The sequence below is a fragment of the Sodiomyces alcalophilus genome, assembly GCF_042370955.1.
Source record: "Sodiomyces alcalophilus JCM 7366 unplaced genomic scaffold ACRALscaffold_1, whole genome shotgun sequence".
Taxonomy (NCBI): domain Eukaryota; kingdom Fungi; phylum Ascomycota; class Sordariomycetes; order Glomerellales; family Plectosphaerellaceae; genus Sodiomyces; species Sodiomyces alcalophilus.
In genome coordinates, this window is record NW_027263532.1 from 2,390,173 (window position 1) to 2,408,884 (window position 18,712).

The 18,712-nt window shown below is 56.1% G+C and overlaps 9 protein-coding genes across 9 annotated transcripts; 6 read left to right on the plus strand and 3 right to left on the minus strand.

The window, feature by feature from the left end:
* The first annotated feature begins 66 nt into the window (after positions 1-66).
* On the plus strand, positions 67-2,391 carry ACRALDRAFT_1059998 (uncharacterized protein). The gene is made up of 2 exons (XM_071016158.1): positions 67-448; positions 518-2,391. Exons 1-2 carry the CDS (start codon positions 318-320, stop codon positions 1,818-1,820), a joined length of 1,434 nt encoding a protein of 477 aa, XP_070879100.1. The 5' UTR covers positions 67-317; the 3' UTR covers positions 1,821-2,391.
* Positions 2,392-3,179: 788 nt separating this feature from the next.
* On the plus strand, positions 3,180-5,285 carry ACRALDRAFT_1059996 (uncharacterized protein). Its single transcript, XM_071016157.1, has 8 exons — positions 3,180-3,580; positions 3,682-3,752; positions 3,829-3,987; positions 4,042-4,204; positions 4,282-4,312; positions 4,385-4,550; positions 4,611-4,850; positions 4,916-5,285. The coding sequence occupies exons 1-8, from the start codon at positions 3,467-3,469 to the stop codon at positions 5,058-5,060; spliced, it is 1,089 nt and encodes a 362-aa protein (XP_070879101.1). The 5' UTR covers positions 3,180-3,466; the 3' UTR covers positions 5,061-5,285.
* Positions 5,286-5,390: 105 nt separating this feature from the next.
* On the minus strand, positions 5,391-6,506 carry ACRALDRAFT_1059995 (uncharacterized protein). Its single transcript, XM_071016156.1, has one exon. It carries the CDS (start codon positions 6,237-6,239, stop codon positions 5,655-5,657), a length of 585 nt encoding a protein of 194 aa, XP_070879102.1. The 5' UTR covers positions 6,240-6,506; the 3' UTR covers positions 5,391-5,654.
* Positions 6,507-7,154: 648 nt separating this feature from the next.
* ACRALDRAFT_2097068 (uncharacterized protein) lies at positions 7,155-8,205 on the plus strand (the record flags this gene model as incomplete). Its single annotated transcript, XM_071022811.1, has 3 exons — positions 7,155-7,220; positions 7,289-7,535; positions 7,619-8,205. The coding sequence occupies 3 exons, from the start codon at positions 7,155-7,157 to the stop codon at positions 8,203-8,205; spliced, it is 900 nt and encodes a 299-aa protein (XP_070879103.1).
* A 105-nt stretch (positions 8,206-8,310) lies between these two features.
* On the plus strand, positions 8,311-8,571 carry ACRALDRAFT_2015210 (uncharacterized protein; the record flags this gene model as incomplete). Its single annotated transcript, XM_071019800.1, has 3 exons — positions 8,311-8,325; positions 8,355-8,433; positions 8,501-8,571. The coding sequence occupies 3 exons, from the start codon at positions 8,311-8,313 to the stop codon at positions 8,569-8,571; spliced, it is 165 nt and encodes a 54-aa protein (XP_070879104.1).
* Positions 8,572-8,770: 199 nt separating this feature from the next.
* Positions 8,771-9,893, minus strand: ACRALDRAFT_2038797 (uncharacterized protein; the record flags this gene model as incomplete). Its single annotated transcript, XM_071020907.1, has 3 exons — positions 8,771-8,856; positions 8,930-9,752; positions 9,840-9,893. The coding sequence occupies 3 exons, from the start codon at positions 9,891-9,893 to the stop codon at positions 8,771-8,773; spliced, it is 963 nt and encodes a 320-aa protein (XP_070879105.1).
* A 642-nt stretch (positions 9,894-10,535) lies between these two features.
* On the plus strand, positions 10,536-13,700 carry ACRALDRAFT_1059993 (uncharacterized protein). The gene has a single exon (XM_071016155.1). The coding sequence runs from the start codon at positions 11,131-11,133 to the stop codon at positions 13,126-13,128; it is 1,998 nt and encodes a 665-aa protein (XP_070879106.1). The 5' UTR covers positions 10,536-11,130; the 3' UTR covers positions 13,129-13,700.
* Positions 13,177-14,127, plus strand: ACRALDRAFT_205887 (uncharacterized protein; the record flags this gene model as incomplete). The annotated part of the gene is made up of 5 exons (XM_071021856.1): positions 13,177-13,266; positions 13,358-13,829; positions 13,885-13,969; positions 14,012-14,034; positions 14,090-14,127. The coding sequence occupies 5 exons, from the start codon at positions 13,177-13,179 to the stop codon at positions 14,125-14,127; spliced, it is 708 nt and encodes a 235-aa protein (XP_070879107.1).
* Positions 14,128-14,481: 354 nt separating this feature from the next.
* Positions 14,482-15,508, minus strand: ACRALDRAFT_2038799 (uncharacterized protein; the record flags this gene model as incomplete). The annotated part of the gene is made up of 2 exons (XM_071020908.1): positions 14,482-14,530; positions 14,616-15,508. 2 exons carry the CDS (start codon positions 15,506-15,508, stop codon positions 14,482-14,484), a joined length of 942 nt encoding a protein of 313 aa, XP_070879108.1.
* Between the last annotated feature and the right edge of the window lie 3,204 nt (positions 15,509-18,712).

Sequence of the window (18,712 nt, forward strand, 5' to 3'; positions counted from 1 at the left end):
AATCTTGTATAGTTTAGTATGGCAGGCGCAGGACCCCCGTCTTACGTCGTCCTCTCCCGTGACTTAATCAGAAAGCCAGTTTCTAGGTGGTTTGATGTCCGTGTATTACCAGTGTGATTCCCATCGCGTGCTCGCCTCTGACTTTCTCTGATGCAAGCCCTGCCTTTACCTCTACATTCAGTCAAGATAAAAGACTTAAACATAGATACAGCTCGAAGAATCCATTCATACTTGGCGGCAAGACAATTTGCACTTCCTTGCCCTTGATTTCCCGTTCAGTCTCTGCTTATCTGCTTGCCTCATCATCTCCCACGATCATGTCAGCGCCCGATACATTCGGAGAGCTTGGACTCTCCATCATCGGCATGGGCACTCAGTACCCCCCTTACGACCTGGACGCGAGTTCCCTGGAGATCCTGAGCCAGAGATATTACCCAGAATCAGTGCCGTAAGGGCCCCATTCGCAACGATCAAAGTCGCGTCGCCCTATTCCCGCTGACTCGTCGTGACGCCTTAGCATGTCGAAAGTACTCTCCATCAACCGCTTCACAGGCATCGACACTCGATCCTCCATCGGCACCCCGGACCATCCGATCGTAAACCAAGACAAACCCCCCTCCATAGCCGAGCTACACTCGCTCTTCCTCAGCGACGGCCTGCCGTTAGCCGTGCGCGCCGCCCGCCAGGCCATCGACGAGGCCCGCATCGACCTCTCCGAGATCACACACATGGTCTCGACCACGTGCACCGACAGCGCCAACCCGGGCTACGACCACTACCTCGCCAAGGGATTGGGCATCACCCACCAGGTCGAGAAGGTCTTGCTGCACGGCGTCGGTTGCAGCGGCGGTCTAGCCGCCCTCCGGACGGCCGCCAACCTGGCCCTGGGCCACACCGCAAGGGGGAAACCGGCCCGCGTGCTCTGCGTCGCCCTCGAAGTCAGCACCACCATGGTGCGCAGTGAGCTCGACAGCATCCATCAGAAGCAGGAGACGAGGATCGGCGTCGCCTTGTTCTCCGACTGCGCCAGCGCCGCCGTGCTGAGCAACGGTATCGGCGGGCAGGACCCATCTGCCAGCGTCGAGCCTATATACGAGTTGCTGGGCTGGCAGCACAGGATCATACCCGACACGGAGGCCGACCTCGGCTTCGACGTGGATCCCCTGGGTTGGAAAGTCGTGCTCTCCCCACGGGTGCCGAAGCTCGCCACCTCAGTCGTGGAGCCGACCTTCTCGGACCTCCTGGCTTCCGTGCCGGCGTTGCCGCCTTCGTACCGGAACGCCGACGACTTTGACTGGGCGATGCACCCCGGCGGAGCGACCATCCTATCCATGGCGGAAAAGGCGACGGGCATTACGCCGGAGCACATGCGCGCGAGCTACGACACGTACATCAACCACGGGAACTCGAGCTCGGCGACTATTTTCAGCGTGATGAACCGGCTGCGGGACGAGGATATGGATGCCGTAGCGCCCGGCGGCCGGGTCCGTGATTATGTGGTCGGGTGTGCGTTCGGCCCGGGCATCGCGGTGGAGATGTGCATGCTGAAGCGGAACCCAGGGGTCCGAGGTGACACGACGGGGCTCCCGACGCCTCCCGAGACGGAAAGCGAGGGGGCCCGGAGCGAGCTGGATGAGGAGACCGACTCGATGGGGCATACCGCAGCAGGGTCCGGGCTGGGAGACATCACCGGCGGCGGCAACGGTGGCGGAACACAACACCCGGGACAGGGCCAGGGACCGGGAAGGGGACGACGAGTGGGCCAGGTTCGCGACGACGCTTTCATTGCCGAGGAGCTGGAGCGGCTAGACCTCGACTAGCTGCACCCGAGGCGCGCGTGATGGGCCAGTGGGGAAAATCCCCGAGCTTGAGAACTGGTGACGTTACTTGTTACTTTGTACAGCAATGCATGGCATGGCGTTTCCAGGCGTAATACAGGTCACGATGGCAGATGGAGGCTTTTTGACTCGCACATAAAAGTGTCTGGTTGGCCCGGTCAAGGAAAGGACATAATGCGTACGTTTTGCGACACCACGACAATGTCTTGGCAGAAGAGAGAAAAGAAAAGAAGAGGAGAATCTGAGGATGAGGGTGAAAGATTGTTGTAGAAGGCGATGGACGTAGCACACGATAAGTCTAGGCATGTCTTTGTCGTGCCATCCGAGTGAAAGACCCGTCGTTTGAGTACGTTGTAAACCTCGACAGGGACGACGTCATGGCGGGTTTGACGCATGGTGAATCGCGGCATCAACCGAAAAGACCCGAGGTCGTCTCCAAATGGTCTCCAATTTGGCGGACCAACTTATGGAGTAGTGCCAATAGTCAACAAGGGAATGTTTATGGTGTGGTCCAAGCACAAGGCTAGAGCACCGTTTCCTTCCGCGTCTTGCCGGCGACGTTCGGTAATTCCTGGGGTAGTGAGGTGAGAAGGTCAGGAAGAGAATGGGCGGCGCCTTTGCGTTGGGCTTGTCTCGAACCGACGATTCTAGACCGTCATTGGTCCAAGAGGCCAATGTCAGCTAATGCGGGTGTTGAGTTTGTCTCCGGAATACGATTCGTAGCTCATGCCGTCGTACCGTACGGCATTGACTTGTTGTACGGGTTCCCCCTTAGCTCGGGACGAGAGACTAAAAGGAAGGTCACGAGAATTGACGACGACGATATCCGAACTTGGACGAGGAGCGAACCGTCAGGTGACTTGATTGATTCCCATACCCCGGTGTTTAGGGCCAATATTTCCTTCTTTCAATTGTTCCGTGAGAGAACGGGTAGGGACGTCCGGCTTCGGAGAGGTTCGAATAAACGCTCACTGAGAAAAATTCTGTAAAATAGCGGACTTGTCTGTTTCATGGGGGCATTGCGTGGACGAGCGTGGACGGCTGGCCGTTTTGTTGCAAGACAAGCTGCGAAATTGCTTAGCGGGAATCTGGTCATGATTAGGTGCGGGGCAACGATTGGGTGAGTGATAAAAAGCCCCCCTTTGAACCCCCCCTGAAGGCCTGATGTATCTCGTCGTTGTAATTGGTTGGGAAAGTGACTTTGCCGAGCCATCAAAAGAGTCATCCAGTCCTTATGTAATTACGACCCAGGTTCACCGTCATAGGATCCACTCATCCTCTGGCCCCTCGACCCCTCGACCCCGCCTCACTGGAAATCCCTCTGGCCTGGCGTTAATAGAAAAGATCACTCACGCCATACTATTACCTCTCTTCGTCCACCCAAGAAAAAAAAAGAAGCAAAACGCGAATTGTATATTTTGCTCTATATATTAATTCCTCTCTTTGGGAAACATTCTCGGTAAATCTTCCTCCGGTTCCGCATCATACATCGAGTAATTTTTTCTTCCTTGTCAATTGTCCTAGTTACCCCGCCATCATCCTCATCATCTTCTTCGTCTTCTGCTCCATCCTCATCATCATCAGCCTGTAACTCACAACCGTTATAGCTTTCCATCACAACCGGCAACATGGGTATCCTATCTGAGCTCAACCTTAAGCCTGGCGTCATCTACGGCGATGATGTCCTTAAGCTTTTCACCTACGCTAAGGAGAAGGGCTTCGCTATTCCTGCCGTCAACGTGGTATGTTCCATCATTCGCCGTTTCACAATCTCCTCGCCTTCTTTGTCTCTGCGTTCATGGGAGAAAACTCTGCTAACAGTACTTCCGTTTGTTCTTGCTAGACCTCCTCTTCCACTGTCATCGCTACCCTTGAGGCCGCCCGTGACTCCAAGTCCCCTATCATCCTCCAGACGTGCGTTCATCCTCGGTCGATCCGCGAAGATACAAGTACGAGAGAAGAACCTCATTGGTCCTAACTGCAATTATAGATCCCAGGGTGGTGCTGCCTTCTTCGCCGGCAAGGGTGTTACCAACAGCGCCGAGAAGCAGGAGGCTTCCGTTGCTGGCTCCATTGCCGCTGCCCACTATATCCGCTCCATCGCTCCCATCTATGGCGTCCCCGTCGTTCTCCACACCGACCACTGCGCGTAAGTTGACTTTCTCTGCATGCGCAACGCACTCTACTGACGCGTCCGAAACAGTAAGAAGCTCCTGCCATGGCTCGACGGCATGCTTGACGCCGATGAGGAGGAGTTCAAGAAGACTGGCACTCCCCTCTTCTCCTCTCACATGATCGATCTTAGCGAGGAGGAGGTTCAGGAGAACATCGATATCACAGCCAAGTACCTGAAGCGCGTTGCTCCCGTACGTCATCTCCCTACCGTGCCGTCATCGCCTTGCCTCTGCGCGTGCCTTGTGTACTGACTTGGATGGGCGAACAGATGAAGCAGTGGCTCGAGATGGAGATTGGCAGTAAGTCTCACTTTTGAATGACTCGACCTTTTTTTATGGCTCCGCGACCAGCCTGCTGACATGTACTTCTAGTCACTGGTGGTGAGGAGGACGGCGTCAACAACGAGGATGTTGACAACAATGCCCTCTACACTCAGCCCGAGGATATCTGGGCCATCTACAAGACCCTCTCCCCCATCAGCCCCTACTTCTCCATCGCTGCCGGCTTCGGTAACGTCCACGGTGTCTACAAGCCTGGGTAAGCCTCTAGTATGCTATCGTTGTATATAGCGCCGCCACTAATAATAAACGTGCACAGCAACGTCAAGCTCCACCCCGAACTCCTCGGCAAGCACCAGGCCTACGTCTCGCAGCAGCTGGGCACCGACGAGAAGAAGCCCGTCTTCTTCGTCTTCCACGGCGGTTCCGGCTCGTCCCTGGCTGAGTTCCAGGAAGCCATCAGCCACGGCACCATCAAGGTCAACCTCGACACCGACCTGCAGTGGGCCTATCTTTCCGGCGTCCGTGATTACATCACCAAGAACATTGATTACCTCCAGTGCGTACCGTGCTTTCGCCGCAGCGTTGAGTTGCTTCGACCTTGTATACTGACCCACGTCACAGGAGCCAAGTCGGAAACCCCGAGGGCGCGGATAAGCCCAACAAGAAGAAGTACGACCCTCGTGTCTGGGTGCGCGAGTCGGAGAAGAGCATGGTCGCTCGCATCAAGGAGGCCCTGGTCCAGTTCAATGCTGCCGGCGTTTTGTAAATTCACCAAATCCACCAAAGCTTGGAATAGATGTGCAATGAGATGTGCATGAGGCAGAGTTACGACTTGGCATGATGTCAATAAGATTTTGTAGACGTGTTGTGGGACCACTAACTACGGCCGGGGGGGATACTGGGTGGTACTAGGCCGAGATACGGGAGAAGAGGATTAAATCCCGAGGCCCAAGAAAATAATAACAACTATTCGCCTTGAGCGAAACCCATCTGATTATCTGTCCATGTTATGCGTGTTTGTATGAGCCCAGAGGGTGTGTTGTGTCTGACCTGTCAGGACGTCGATCTATTATATCAATAGGAATAATGGTCAACTCGGCAATATGCCAAGTTGGTGGGACGTTTGATATCGTAGGAAGTCTCTTGCACCTCTTGCACCCTAGCATTCGATTCTAGTCTGACGGCACCGACCCTCACTGTAGCCGTAGCCCAGTCAAATACAATGTTCAATCGCCTCCATAGCACACCTCATCCAGCCCCTCCTGTCGGAACATGATTATTACCATGCGAGTCTCCCCCGCGCTCGTCCCATGCCAATTTCTTTCCCATTCTTTCCCCCTTCTCGACCACTCACTCGTCTTCACGTCCTCCGATCCCTCACGGCACCGCGCGCCATGTCCATAAACTCGTCCTTGCTCACCCATCCCTTGCCCGTGAGGTCGAGGGCCTCGATCATGCGCTTGAGTTCGGGCTCGGACATGGGGCTGTTGACCTCCTGGCACACGGCGCGGAGGCCGTCGACGGTGATGCGGCCGGAATTGCGGGGGTCGAAGAGGCGCCAGGCAGCCTCGGCCTCCTCGGCGGGATCGCGACGGGCGATGAGCCAGGCGGCGATGGCCTCGAAGACGTCGCGGGTGATGCGCAGGCGGACGGGCGGGCACTGGTGCTGCTGCTGCGGCGGGGCGGCCGGGCCCGTGGCGGCGTGCGGGTCAAAGTCGTCCGGGGGCACGCCGTGGGCGCAGAGGAGGGTGTAGGTCTCGGGCTTGGGGAGGGTGAAGCCGAGGGCTTGGAGGGCAAAGGGCCACTCGCGGGCGGAGAGGGAGCCGACGTTTTGGGTGTCGATGAGGGCGAAGGCTTCTTGGATGTTGGCGCGCCAGTCGGGGTTGAGGGTGGCAAAGTCGTGGCGGGCTTGGTGGATGTCGAAGTTGTGGATGGTGGGGGGCATGGCGAAGGAGTTGAGGGCCTGGGGGGGTCGTCGGGATGGGAGGTTGGTGGGGGGAAGAGGCGAGACCTCCCTCTGTCGAGCTCGACTGTTGCGGGAAAGGGAGCTTGCTCTTGGGACTTTCTCTTGAGATGGGTTCGCTCGGTACCTGGCTACCAAGTCAGTCTAATGTAGTACTAGGATATCCAAGAAGTCATGTGACGTCGGTATAGTGATGGAAATGAAAGAGCTTTCGGGGTAGGTGGCACGGGCGAGTCGCAGGCGCATGAAGGACTTGGTCATGAGCTTTCTCAGACTGAGCTAAGACGGGCGCTGACGGGGCGCCATTCAGTGAACCATTTAGTCCACTGAACTGGCAGAAAGGGGATAGCCAATGTTCTTGGTGACGTATCGACTTATCTCCCCGCCATCTCAACATCCCCAAGGCTGCTCGTCCGTCCATGAGAGCTTCCAAAGCTTGACGGGTGCTAGTTGAACGAACAGAGAAACAGACTGACACCAACTCACCAAAAAGATGTACAGTACACTAAAAGATGTGACTTGGGTTGGTCATTCTTCGAATTTCAATTCATGCCAAACTTGCGGCAACAGGGCATGTCTCATAAGAAACAAAACGCAGTAATTTGACCTTTACTCTTTGTGAGAGAGCGCGTCGGCGTAGGATGGGAGGTTGGTGAATCGCGTTGTGCCAGCCAATCGATTTACGCGATTTGCTTAATAAGTGGGACCTCGTACAGCTTGTAGAGCTGCGGACTTTAGTGGACAATTGACACTGGGAGATCTCTCAAACGACCTCTCATACACTTCAATTCATCTGAGCCAACCCATAATTAGAACCGCGTCTTTACTTCCTGGAACACCCACAACTCGCTCATAATTACGTGCTTTATATCGAAGAAAACAGTCCATATTTTCTTCATGAAACCGACATTACCCCGTCTTTTCCATTCCACCGTCCGACGCCTCGGACATGAGAACCCACTGGTAAAACACCTCTGCATTGGCATCTCTGTATTTCACCAGTCTAACTGTTTCCTGGCCTCACCTCCTAGGGACTCCCCCGCTCTGGGACCCCGCCACACTGGCCCAGGCGTCCTGAGCGCCGCAAGATCCGCGGCGTCGAGCGTGTCGTAGCCGTCACCTCAGCCAAGGGTGGCGTGGGCAAGAGCACTGTCGCCGCCAACCTGTCCCTCGCCTTTGCACGTCTCGGCTACCGCGCCGGCATTCTCGACCTCGACATCTTCGGCCCCTCCATCCCCACCCTCTTCGACCTCTCTGGCGAGCCACGGTTATCCGAAAGTCCGTGGCCTCCTTCCCACTTCACTTCCCAGTTCTCCACCTTCCCCTCCGTAACGACGACACTAACTCTTGAAACCGTACAGACAACCAACTCACCCCCCTGACAAACTACGGCGTCAAGACCATGTCCATGGGCTACCTCATAGGCGAAGACGACCCCGTGGTCTGGCGCGGCCCCATGGTCATGAAATCCGTCCAGCAGCTCCTCCACCAAGTCGACTGGGGCGCCTCCGGCCTCGACATCCTCGTCCTCGACCTCCCGCCGGGCACCGGCGACACCCAGCTGACCATCACCCAGCAGGTCCTCCTCGACGGCGCCCTCGTCGTCACCACCCCGCACGCCCTGGCCGTCCGCGACGCCGTCCGCGGCGTCAACATGTTCCGCGCCGTCGACGTCGCCATCCTCGGCCTCGTCCAGAACATGGCCCTCTACCGCTGCCCCTCCTGCGGCGACCCGTCCCACGTCTTTGGCGGCCACGACCGCGTCCTCCGCATGTGCAGCGACCTCGACCTGCCCCTCCTCGCCGACATTCCCCTCCACCCTTCCATCGGCGACGATGCCGACCGCGGCCGCCCGACCGTTGTCGCCGAGCCTCAGAGCCCCAGGGCCGAGGCCTTTATCAAATTGGCCGAGACCGTTGCCGCCAAAGTCCATCTCCCCAAGTCATGAAAGGGAAAAGTTTACCTTTGTTTCTTTTCCTCTTCCTTTTTACTGTATATTCTTCGCCTCGGTTATGTACTACCACCGTGTATTACTACTACACTCGTGCATCTTATGTGGTTCATATCCGTTGATTCGGACACATCGAAACATCCAAGGTTTTGCACAGGAAAGCGGCGACGACAATGTCCAAAGGAATTATTTCAGGGAGCCCATTTCAGGTCTTTAACAATTTCTGTTCGTGTATTACTCGACTTGTTCGCTTTTAAAGGTTTTTGAAGCATCCACGGCCATTTCATTCCAGCCCATCCCACACTTGGGGTGTACAGCCGAATGGCGTACTTGGGGAATAGCGCATGCCAAGGAGTCCCGTAGTGCGCGGCCGTAAAAGTATATATAAAAAGAGAAAAGCCAGCCAGGGACGTATGGCCAAGACGTGTATGCATACACCCAACAAGTTAGCTTCTGTCATGACAGGTCAAGGCGGGTTACCAGTGATGAAAACGAAAAATTCCCAAACCGTCCCGAACGCCAGCCATTCGCGCCTTTCTCCTTCGTCGCCCGAGCGCGAAGCTCAGTCGTGATCATCGCTTTGCTGGTAGACATGCCGGGTACGCGTAGGGTCCTTTCGCATGGCTTGGCCGGAGCCGGTGAAACCCACTGCGAAAAGCAGAGTTGTGAGCGAAAACGATCAGAGTCGGGCTGCCAGCGCCAGAGAACGAATGATACGTACCTCGTCCATGTACGCCCTCCGGGGTGCGGAACATGCTGTCCCTTTTCTGCGACTTGGCAAACTTGGACTTTGCGTTAAACTCCTGCCACTTGTTCTTGCCCTTCTCGAGCTCCTTGGACGCCCTGAGCTTCTTCGCCTTGGGGGGCTTGGCCGCCGCGTCGGCCGCGTTCCGCTGGGCTTCCAGTCTGGCCTGCTGCTCTGGGTAGAGACTCGCCGACGCCGACGTGACGATGCCGTTGTCGCTGTGGGTGGGCGGCGCCAAGCCAGGTGCCAGCGTGGCCGAGACGGGGCTGGCGCCCGAAGGCGGTGTGGACTGCGAAGCCGTGGCCGGGGTGGAGGCGCCGGTGGAAGCTGGTGTCCCGTCAGCCTTGCGTTTATTGGAGATAGGGCGGATGTCCTTGGCGCGAAGCGTCTCGGTGCTGTCGTAGCTCTTGAACCTGACGATGTAGATCGGGGCCGTGGAGGAGCCAGTTATGGAGGTGATGCGCGCGGGATAAAAGGACTTGTCGCCCGAGACCCATTTGGCGAGCACGTTATCGTTGACCTTGTAGTGGACGGGAATGGACGCCTCTTGGGGTTCCTCGGGAGGCGGAGCCGGCTTCCTAAAGGCGGGATGATTCTCTCGCGACCATTTCTCCTCGGACGGGGGAGGCGCCGGGGCGTCCGCGGGAGGCCCTGGCGGAGCTGGCTTGTGCGGCTGCTTAGGCTTGAGCTCAGCAATGGATTCGTCTATTAGGGAGATCATGTCATTCAACTCGGCCTGCAGTGTCTTTAGTTCGGCATTGTCAGAGTCGTCCTTGAGACCGGCGAGGACCACGTCGAGCTGCGAGACCACCAATAGTCAGTATTTTGAAGGCACGCAGAGACGCACGAAGGATCGCGCGCAGACTGGCAAGCTTTGGGGCTATACCTGCTCCTGGTACTGCCTACGGTCCTCCTCGAGGGAGGCGAGTTGGGTGGCCATAATGGACGAGAGAGAGGACGTGGTGTCGCGTCAAGTGCTCGTTTGATTTCGGGGTGATGGGAGTGGGGGAAGCTGTCACTCGTTCTCGTCTCTTTTCGCCGGAAGTAAAGAAGAAAAGCTCTGGGTGCAAATGTCCGAGGTTGACGACAAGAAATGATGGATTATGAGGTGGATGCGTTGACGTTGCCCCTCTGGTATGGACTGGACTAGCAAGCTTCAAGTTGACGGAGTGGAAGACAAGACAGAGCCTGGCTTCGCAAGTACCATCGGATCACGTGTTTACTATCGGCCCAGGTTCTTACTAAGGTACTTAGCATCTTGGAGGCCCGTGCATACCTATGATGAAATTTCTTTCAATTCTTAGTCCACGGATAGTGACCATAACCCTTTGATTGGCCCAGAAATACCCTTATCAATGGACAAGGAAGGCGTAGTGGAGCTGAAACCTCTTAGCCTTAAAATGCCGTAGTTATGACAGTACCTACTTCGTAGCATAAATATCTTAAGTAATATACACAACTTCGTACATGCCCGCAACCTGTGCGTACCATTGTATCATTCCCTATGGCTTCCATGACAACTTATCTCTTGGCTGGACACGTTGGAAGCTCCTTCCTCTTTATCATCTCTTTATCGTGTCATCTTTTCTCACCCACCTCTTCCTTCACCATACTTTGTACTTGTCCTACCAAGACGGACGCTAATGCTTCTGATCTTAATAATCCCTAATTCACCCTTCTGCGTCTCCTTTTCCAGTTATTCTAGTCCTATTTATCTTTGTTCACCAGCAACCGCTCTCCAGCTCTGGTACATTATCATCACCCATCACATCATATCACACGCATCAGACTCCACGCATCACTTCTTTTCCCCACGCCTACCAATTTCCCGGGGCCTCCGTCAATTTGTCCAATTGGACAGTCTGATCCGAAAAATAAGGCTTCCGATAGCTTTTGCCATTGGATCCCACCATCCTGGCAGCCTATCAGTAAATCCCTTTTTCTTAACTCGCGTCACCATTCCTCGTTACCGACTTTCCTTGTTCGGCCAACACATACATCCCGACGTTACGCAGCGTCAAATAATGACCAGCAGCACATGGTAACACTGTGCATCCAACCAATAATATCGGGCATATCTGCCTTTGAAGACAACTAGCAGCGGAAGAGAAAAGGCAAACGGAAGAAGGGCGGAAAAAAGGAAAGAAAAAGAGAGGGAGGAAAAAAAAGCCAATACCATGGCGAAAGACGAGAGCAAATTCAACGGAGATGCGCCGTCTCCAACCACCACCTCCGTTCATGCGAACCCTGCTGCGCCCAACCAATCAATGCGTCCTGGGGTTAATCACCGAACAAGCGACAGATCTCAGGCAAGCGACCAGACTCGCGACAGCAATCATACCACCACATCACACACCCAGGAACCCTCCCTACAGCCACAGCAGCGGCCCAGACATCATCCCCAGAGACACGTCGTTGGCGTCGGGCGACTGAATGCCCGCATCCCTTCCGCAAAAGCCTTGTATAAACCGCATGGTAATGCCGCTAGGCTGAACCACCGACGAACCGCTTCTCCCTCACCCGAGCGATATACCACCCACGACGGTACTCGAGGCCACGGTCACCGACGCGTCCAATCCGAAGCCAAACTGTCACGCGACTCCTCTTCTGCTAACCTCAGGCGCAACAAGTCCCAAGTCGACGTCCAGAGCCGCCCAAAATCCGCCGACAAGTTCCAGCTTTCGCCCTCCCACTTCCCGGAACACAGGGCCAAGACACCCGCTAAATCCCAGGTTCATTTCGACCTCGGCACCGACGACCAGGACGAGGAAGACGAATGGGTCGACGCCAGCACCTCGGCCTCTCCCTACCTCTCCCGTCGCGGTTCCATGGCCAGCGGTCAGTCCTCGGCCAAGCCTGGCTGCAGCAGCACGAGTAGTTCGCGACCCCAGACCCCAGGAGACGCACGCGACGCGGCGACAGGACCCATACAAGGTCAAAACGGATCGAGGAGAGAAGAGGTAGCGACGAGAAATTTAGGTTCGTCTCCCCCCGCGTCAACTGTCGTCGACCGCGAAACGGCCCAACGCAGGGAATACTTGACCACGAGACTCCTCCAAAGGACGCCCACCCAAGGCGCCCCGCCCATGATGACCGCCGACACCGCCTTGGTGTCGCAAAACCGTTCTCCCAACCCCTCCAAGCCCCGGTCAACCCTCACGCACATGGGCTTCAACGACGGCCTAGCCGCCACCGGAAGTTCGGATGGAGCCGAACTGACGTCACATTTCGTCGGCGCTTCCAGCTCGGGCGCCAACACCCAAGACGGGCCCTCGTACCGGACTAGCGACGCCTCGCGTCCCAACAGCCGCCGATCTGACGATACCACTCGCCGACCTGCGTCCTCTCAAACGCAACAATCTCTTTACAATGACGAGTACGACCATGACGACGATGGGAGCGCTCTCGCTCCTCGAAAGGCCCGACGCGCCGCCCCGCCGGCCCAGGAGTCCCGGATCCAACAAAAGCTCAACCTTCAGCGCGCCAGCTCCGCCATAGAACCAGGCCAATCCGGTGGTGGAGGCATGGGCCTAGGCAACATGGGCATGGGAATGGGAATGGGCATGGGAAGACTGAATATAGGAACGGGTATGGGCATGGGTATGGGACCTGGAGGCGCCACCCCATTTGTGGGCGTGGCCGGCGCAAGCTACGACGGTAGCGCGAGCCGCGATCCTCGGATCGCCAAGCAGCTCGAGCGGACCGGCATGGAGTACCTCAGCGTCCGGCGGTACCAGAACCCCGTGCTCCGATCTCTCCACCGCATTGCCCGGATGGAGGAAGCCGCCAAGACCCAGCACATCCCCACCCCCGGTCGCAACGGCGTCGCCAATCCACCCGGCGCAGCAGCCATCAATGGTCACAAGACGACCACGTCATCCGCGCCTCCCTCCCGACCCGGAACAGCGCACTCGCGACAAGTGAGCCTCGCCCGGGACGCGGCGGCTTTGGCCGACGACCGCCTCCCCGTGACGCCCCGCGCTCAATCGATACGGACACTACACAGCGTCGGAGGCGGATCGAGCTTCGAAGGGGAGGCCAGCACGGGGCTCAGCGGGTCGAGCCTCGTCGGGGGCGAAGATGAAGACGTCACCGCGGTCGGCAGCGACGATGTCGACGCCATCCTGCGGGCTCTATGGGACAAGAACGCAGACACGAGCGCCAGCCAGGACTAGGGGTCCTGCAGCTCCAAGATTGCGTCCGAACTCGAACCTAACTGGGAGATGTTGGACGCGGATGAGGGAGACGACACGGCGACATTGTGCACGGACGGGAGCAGCAAGAAAACGCTTTGCGAGGGGGACACGGGGGATGTGACCGCCCAGCATGCATTGTAAGCTAAGGACGGGAGGATTGTACTCGTTATTCTCACTCACGGACTTCTTTTCATGGAAACAACTCGAGCGGAAACAGCGGACGACAAGGGAACCCAAAATATCATCTTATTCGTCTAATGACAGGCCTAGACTAGAGCGGTGGCGTCTCGTTTCCCCTTCTTTCTTTTGTTTCTTCCTTGGTTTGGGATTATTTGCGCCCTGTCTCTCTTCCTTCCGTCCCCCAGTTCATCTTTCAGCCTCCCCTTTTTTCCTGTATTTTATTTGGCACGGAGTTGGATGGGAACTAATAATCAATGCCTGGAGAGGGAATATGGGGTGTGAAGACATTGCAGCGAAGCAAGCCAGCGGAGATATGCAGGCAAACAAAAAGACATCAAGTAGACTTATCAATTCACATTCCATCATCAGTCAGTCTCCTAAAACAACGTCGGGAATGGATTGCCAAAGTATGCTGTGCTGGTCTGCCGGTGTGAAGGAGGACGTCGTGCTAGGGGGTGACGAGGACGACATTGCCGCGGGTAGCATATCCGGCTACCTAGGTGGAGTGGGCATAGGAACCTGACTACCGAAAGGGGCTTCGGACATAGTAAACAGGCTTCCGCCGTTGGATCTACCCTCTACACTACAACAACTCTCTTCATCTCCTTGACGTATGTTTCACTGCCAAGGCCTCGTTCTCGTCGCCTTAGTACCTGCCCTCGAACCAATCCAAATCTTGAAGCCATCCGAGGCTAACGAGACACCGTCTTTAGTGCGTGCTATTCGCCATATCATGGGACCTCTTCACACTCCTCGTGAGCCTATCACCCGTCTCATGTTCGTCGGATTCGTTCATAGGAATAGTATTAGTTTGGACTACATCTCAAATCCGATCCAAGCAGTTGCTATTCCAAAAAGCTCCGGGTGCGAGTCCAGCCTTCGTAGTCATGTAGTGTGGCCTGGACCGCATTCAACCCGTATCTACTCAACCTGTAATAATTCGATGCCACCTGTTGCGCCAGTCATAAAGCAAAGGGATAAGTAAGAAAAGGTAAAAAGAAAAAGGAAAAGAAAACGAAAGACATAAACTGTATCCTGAACCAATGCTGCAATGATGCCATAAGACCCCTTGCCTCGTCGGGATGCATTCTCTGCAGAATCGAAACTCCATTCAGGCTTCGTTCCCTGAAGTCAGGGGTTTATGACGTGGTCTCACTTGGTTAGAAAACCGAGATAGTCGGCCACGAGGAGCGTTACCATCCTACAAGGGAAGACACAGTTAGCACACAATAACGGCGAGTGTCGGGTAAAATCTTATGGAGAGTAGCGTGGAGGGGAAAACGTACGCATGGGGTGCAATCCGAACATAATATGTTCCAAAGCCTCGGTAGAACCGCCCGATGCCTTCTTGTTTGGCTACCTTGGCGAAACAGTGGGCCATGCCATTGTAAGGCAGGCGGCCGTCCGGGCCCCTCGTCTGCCTTTGCAGCCGGGTCTTAACAAAGTCAAACGGAAGACTGAAGAAGCTGGCAAAGAAGCCGGCGACGGCCGACGCAGCAAGCGTCTGGGCCTCGACGCTCAGCGACGTGCGCTGCTTCAGCTGCGACTTGGCCTCGGAGAAGAAGGCCAGCTGGCCAAAGTTGAGCGCCATGGCACGAACCACGGTAGGCGCCGCGCCGGCCCAGAGGGCTGCCACGCCCTCGGACCGGGCGATGCCGCGCAGGGCGTCGATGACCGACGTGTAGTTCTTGCGCTCGGCGAGGGGCTTGAGCCCGTCCGACTGCATGCGGATGAGCGCCAGGTCGGCCGGGTTTCCTATCATGGCAGCCAGGCCGCCCGCTGCTAAGCCGGCCGAAGCACGTTCGGCGAAGCCAACGTTGCGGCCCTGTTCCTTGGCGCGAGAAGTGAGGGTGCCCATGAAGGTGTCGAAGAAGCCCAGCCGCGCGGTGGTGTAGACGGCCTGGCGCAGCAGACCCGCGGAGAGACCGGTGTAGAGATCAAGGAGCTTGCCGGAGGCGACAATCTGGCGAGTCACGGAGAACGGGGTGGGTTTCGGCCCGCCGGCAGCACCCTCGCCGGCCAGCTGGATGCGGACCTTGACCATGTCAACGGGCTGGATGACGGTGGTGGCTACCATGCCGCTGATGCCGCCGTTGACGAAGGGCAGGGCCGCCCTAACCAGAGGGGTGTGGAGAAAGTCATGGGCGACGATCGCCGTGTCGCTCTTAGTGGCTCCCATGACTGGCTGGTGGAGAAGAAGTGGGAGAGGGGGGCGGGAGGTGCTTCGGCGGAAGGGAAGCCAGCTGGGCTCACGTCTTAGTGTCCGGTGGCAGACAGCAAGCTCACTGCAGAGCCGAACCTCTTTGCAATGTCTATTCGGCTGGTGGGAAAGATGGGTCAACGGATTCAACGATAACTTGCTCTCGGTATTGACTTGAGCAAGACAAAGTGAAAGAGGCCCTGTCGAGGTAGGGTATTACTTGAAGCCTTCTCGGAATGGGTCTGAATGGAAAGGGAAAGCAAGTCAGCATGACACACGGGGAGTAGGTGTAAGATATGTGAGATAAGTAGAGGACATAAAGAGGAGATGAGCCCGCTGAAAGCCGCCTCCTCCTAGATCCAGATAGCCGGCCGGCCATGCCATGGGTCGTGGAGGAGGGGTCCTAGTGAGACGGCCGCGGATCAGACAGCCGGCTAGGACAAAGTTATGTCCGCGGTAGTTGTCTCTCCCAGGCCCTCCGCGGGACGACGTAGCCCAGCGCAAATTGAGGGAATTGGGCGGGAGCCAAAACAATTGCCCGCAGCCCATCCCATCTTCAGTGAGCCTGTGACTTGAAAAGGAGGCTTGGCGAGCAATAGGATCGGTGGACCATCCCATCCCGGGACTTGTCAGCCGTGGAAAAGAGGCGGTAATAAGACGTTTCGCTGATGGTCGACAATGGCATTGCCGTCCACTCCTTCATGTCTGCATTGGCCTGACCCGGCAGCGGGGAGGATATGATCTGGCAGTCCAAGCGGGTGGAGGGAAAGCTGCCAAGGACCAGGGTCCCATTCAAATGCCAGTGCAAAGTCCGTCCATCTTAAAAGCGGGTTATTAAAGAGGTATAGTGAGATCCGTATGCCGGGAAGGATGAAAACTTGTAGGATGCCAGATACCCGGCCGTCCCTTCAACTGAACTGGCCCTGTCGTCCGAGTGGAGACGGAAAGAGCTGATGGATGACTGGAGATTGGTCCCGTCCCGTCCGCGGCGAGCGACTGGCAAGGTACCACCTATTATCGGGAAAGATAGGAACGACAGGAACCTGCCAGACGCCCGATGCTGCAAGAGAGTGGGCGCTGTGGAGACACTAGAGCCCAACGCCCAACATGCAGGAAACGTGCACCGCGCATATGAAGCTTTTGATGTGCTCGAACGCTACGACACGACCTTGGAAAGGACGAGGCGCAAAGACCAGCCATGGTTGTGAGCGAAGCCACCGACTGGGTGGGCGGGTGGCCAAGAAGTGCAATATCCGAGTTTGCAGCCGATTTTCATCACTCGGATTCGGAGGACCGGGGATCAAGAGTGGAGGGAGGTCAATCGAAGCCTCTCTCTAAGACTCGGTTGGTCACCTCTCCAAGTCGTTCGGCTGTTGCGTGGTGCGGATTTCTCGCCGCAGGACTGGCAGCCCTTCGACTGTAATAATTCTCATTGAGATCCATTCATAAGGCTAGCTCCTCCGCTAGCAAGGGATTGTCGTCTCCGGTCGGAATCCACATCGAGGTACTGGGTGGGGTGTGTACGTGTGTGGCTCCAAAGCACAACCCAAGGTGCCAACACGATGGGATATAACATAAATGACTTTGCAATGTGCTGGTGGCGGATGGGCATGGAAATAAAAAGACCACGAAATGACTTACCAAAGAGAAGCCTTGGTGTTGATGTTCTGCTTAACAAGCCTATGTCGATAAAAGGGTTGCTTGGCAGGCACAACACTGGGCTAGGTATGGTCGGCCGAGATGAATCCTAGATCTCAAGAAGGCGGGGTTGGCCGCTAGGGGTAGTCGAGGTACGTGAGGAGATGGAAGACGGCTGAGCTTCACGCCTCACGTAGTCTAGTCTGCAAGGCTTGAGGGACTCGATATCGTGGCGATGCCAGATCTGATGATGGTCGGCGATTGTCGCGGGTGGGATATTTGATCTGTCCCGTCGATGGCGAGATCCCAAGCGAGGTCGTAGACTCAGGAGATGATCCGAATGAAACTGGATAACCTCAAAGCGATCGTTGATGGACCGAGCCGAGTCAGTGGAGGTCGCGAGGGTATCCAAACGATGGACACTACTAGCAGATAGCGGGAGTAGAAAGAAGAGAAGTGGAAAGCGGGTGCCTGGTGCCTTGCCAATCTGACCCCTAAGCCTAGGACCAAAAGAATAGGAAGGAGGAGAAGATTGGTTGGACTGGGAGGGTGGCCAGAGGGAAGCGGAGGGAATGGTGATGATGATGATGCGTAAGGGGGGGTTATAAGTGAGGGGGCCCGAGGGGGATCGGCCTTGACGAAGGGAGCACGCTAGGTCGGAAGTGGCTGCTTTACGAGGATGTAGTGCGTACGTACAAGACGGCAACCGACGAGCAGTGAACGTCGTTACCGACCCGGGAGAAGGGGGGGTGGGTGGGCAGGAGTATTACGGCGTAGTGTCCAGTGTCAGAGATGTCGTTTTAAAGTACTCTGAACATCGCTAGGTATCACCACTCTGTACCAACTACCTTCACGTTTCTGGGAACCGCAGACAATCTGCATCGCCTACCCATATATCCGTTAGGTGGGCAAAGCTTTGCGAAGGAGACTAGACTCGAAAGTTGTGTTGATTCATGGCAGCAAAGAATCCGCCGTAACGACCAGCCTGTTCCCTTCTCCGTTGGATTTGAATGTGAAGACCCTTAGATGCGAATGATATGAGACCTACGAATAGCCATGTCGAGTGAAGATACTTGTCTCGCTTGCCAGTACATAGAGTACGCCGTTGTTTTACTTACTTAGTACGAATATACCATGTGGTGTCGGGCTGAGTGCGGGGTTGGCAGAGAGCGCGCGTGATGAACACGGATCGCTATAGTTGGTACTTGAAGGGAAAACAGGCTGAAAACGTGTAGCAGAATGTACCTTGGCGTATACGTTGTACGAATAGGATATTTGGGTGATGGTCGACCGACTAGCAGACCAAGCGTCACTTTTCCCTTGTGCCGTCGTTAGATGGGGCGTCACCGACAAACGCCCCCATTTAGCAAGTCTCGTCCTGCGGTCCTGGTACGAACCAGCTACTCTCAAACCGACGTACCGACCTTTGTATTCGTAGCTATACATAGGCCATTCGTAAGCCATGAAGGGCTATGGCGGCAATAGGCGGATCGGAACTTGGGGAAGAAAACCAAGAGATGTATCAGTGGACGTTCACTTTGATAA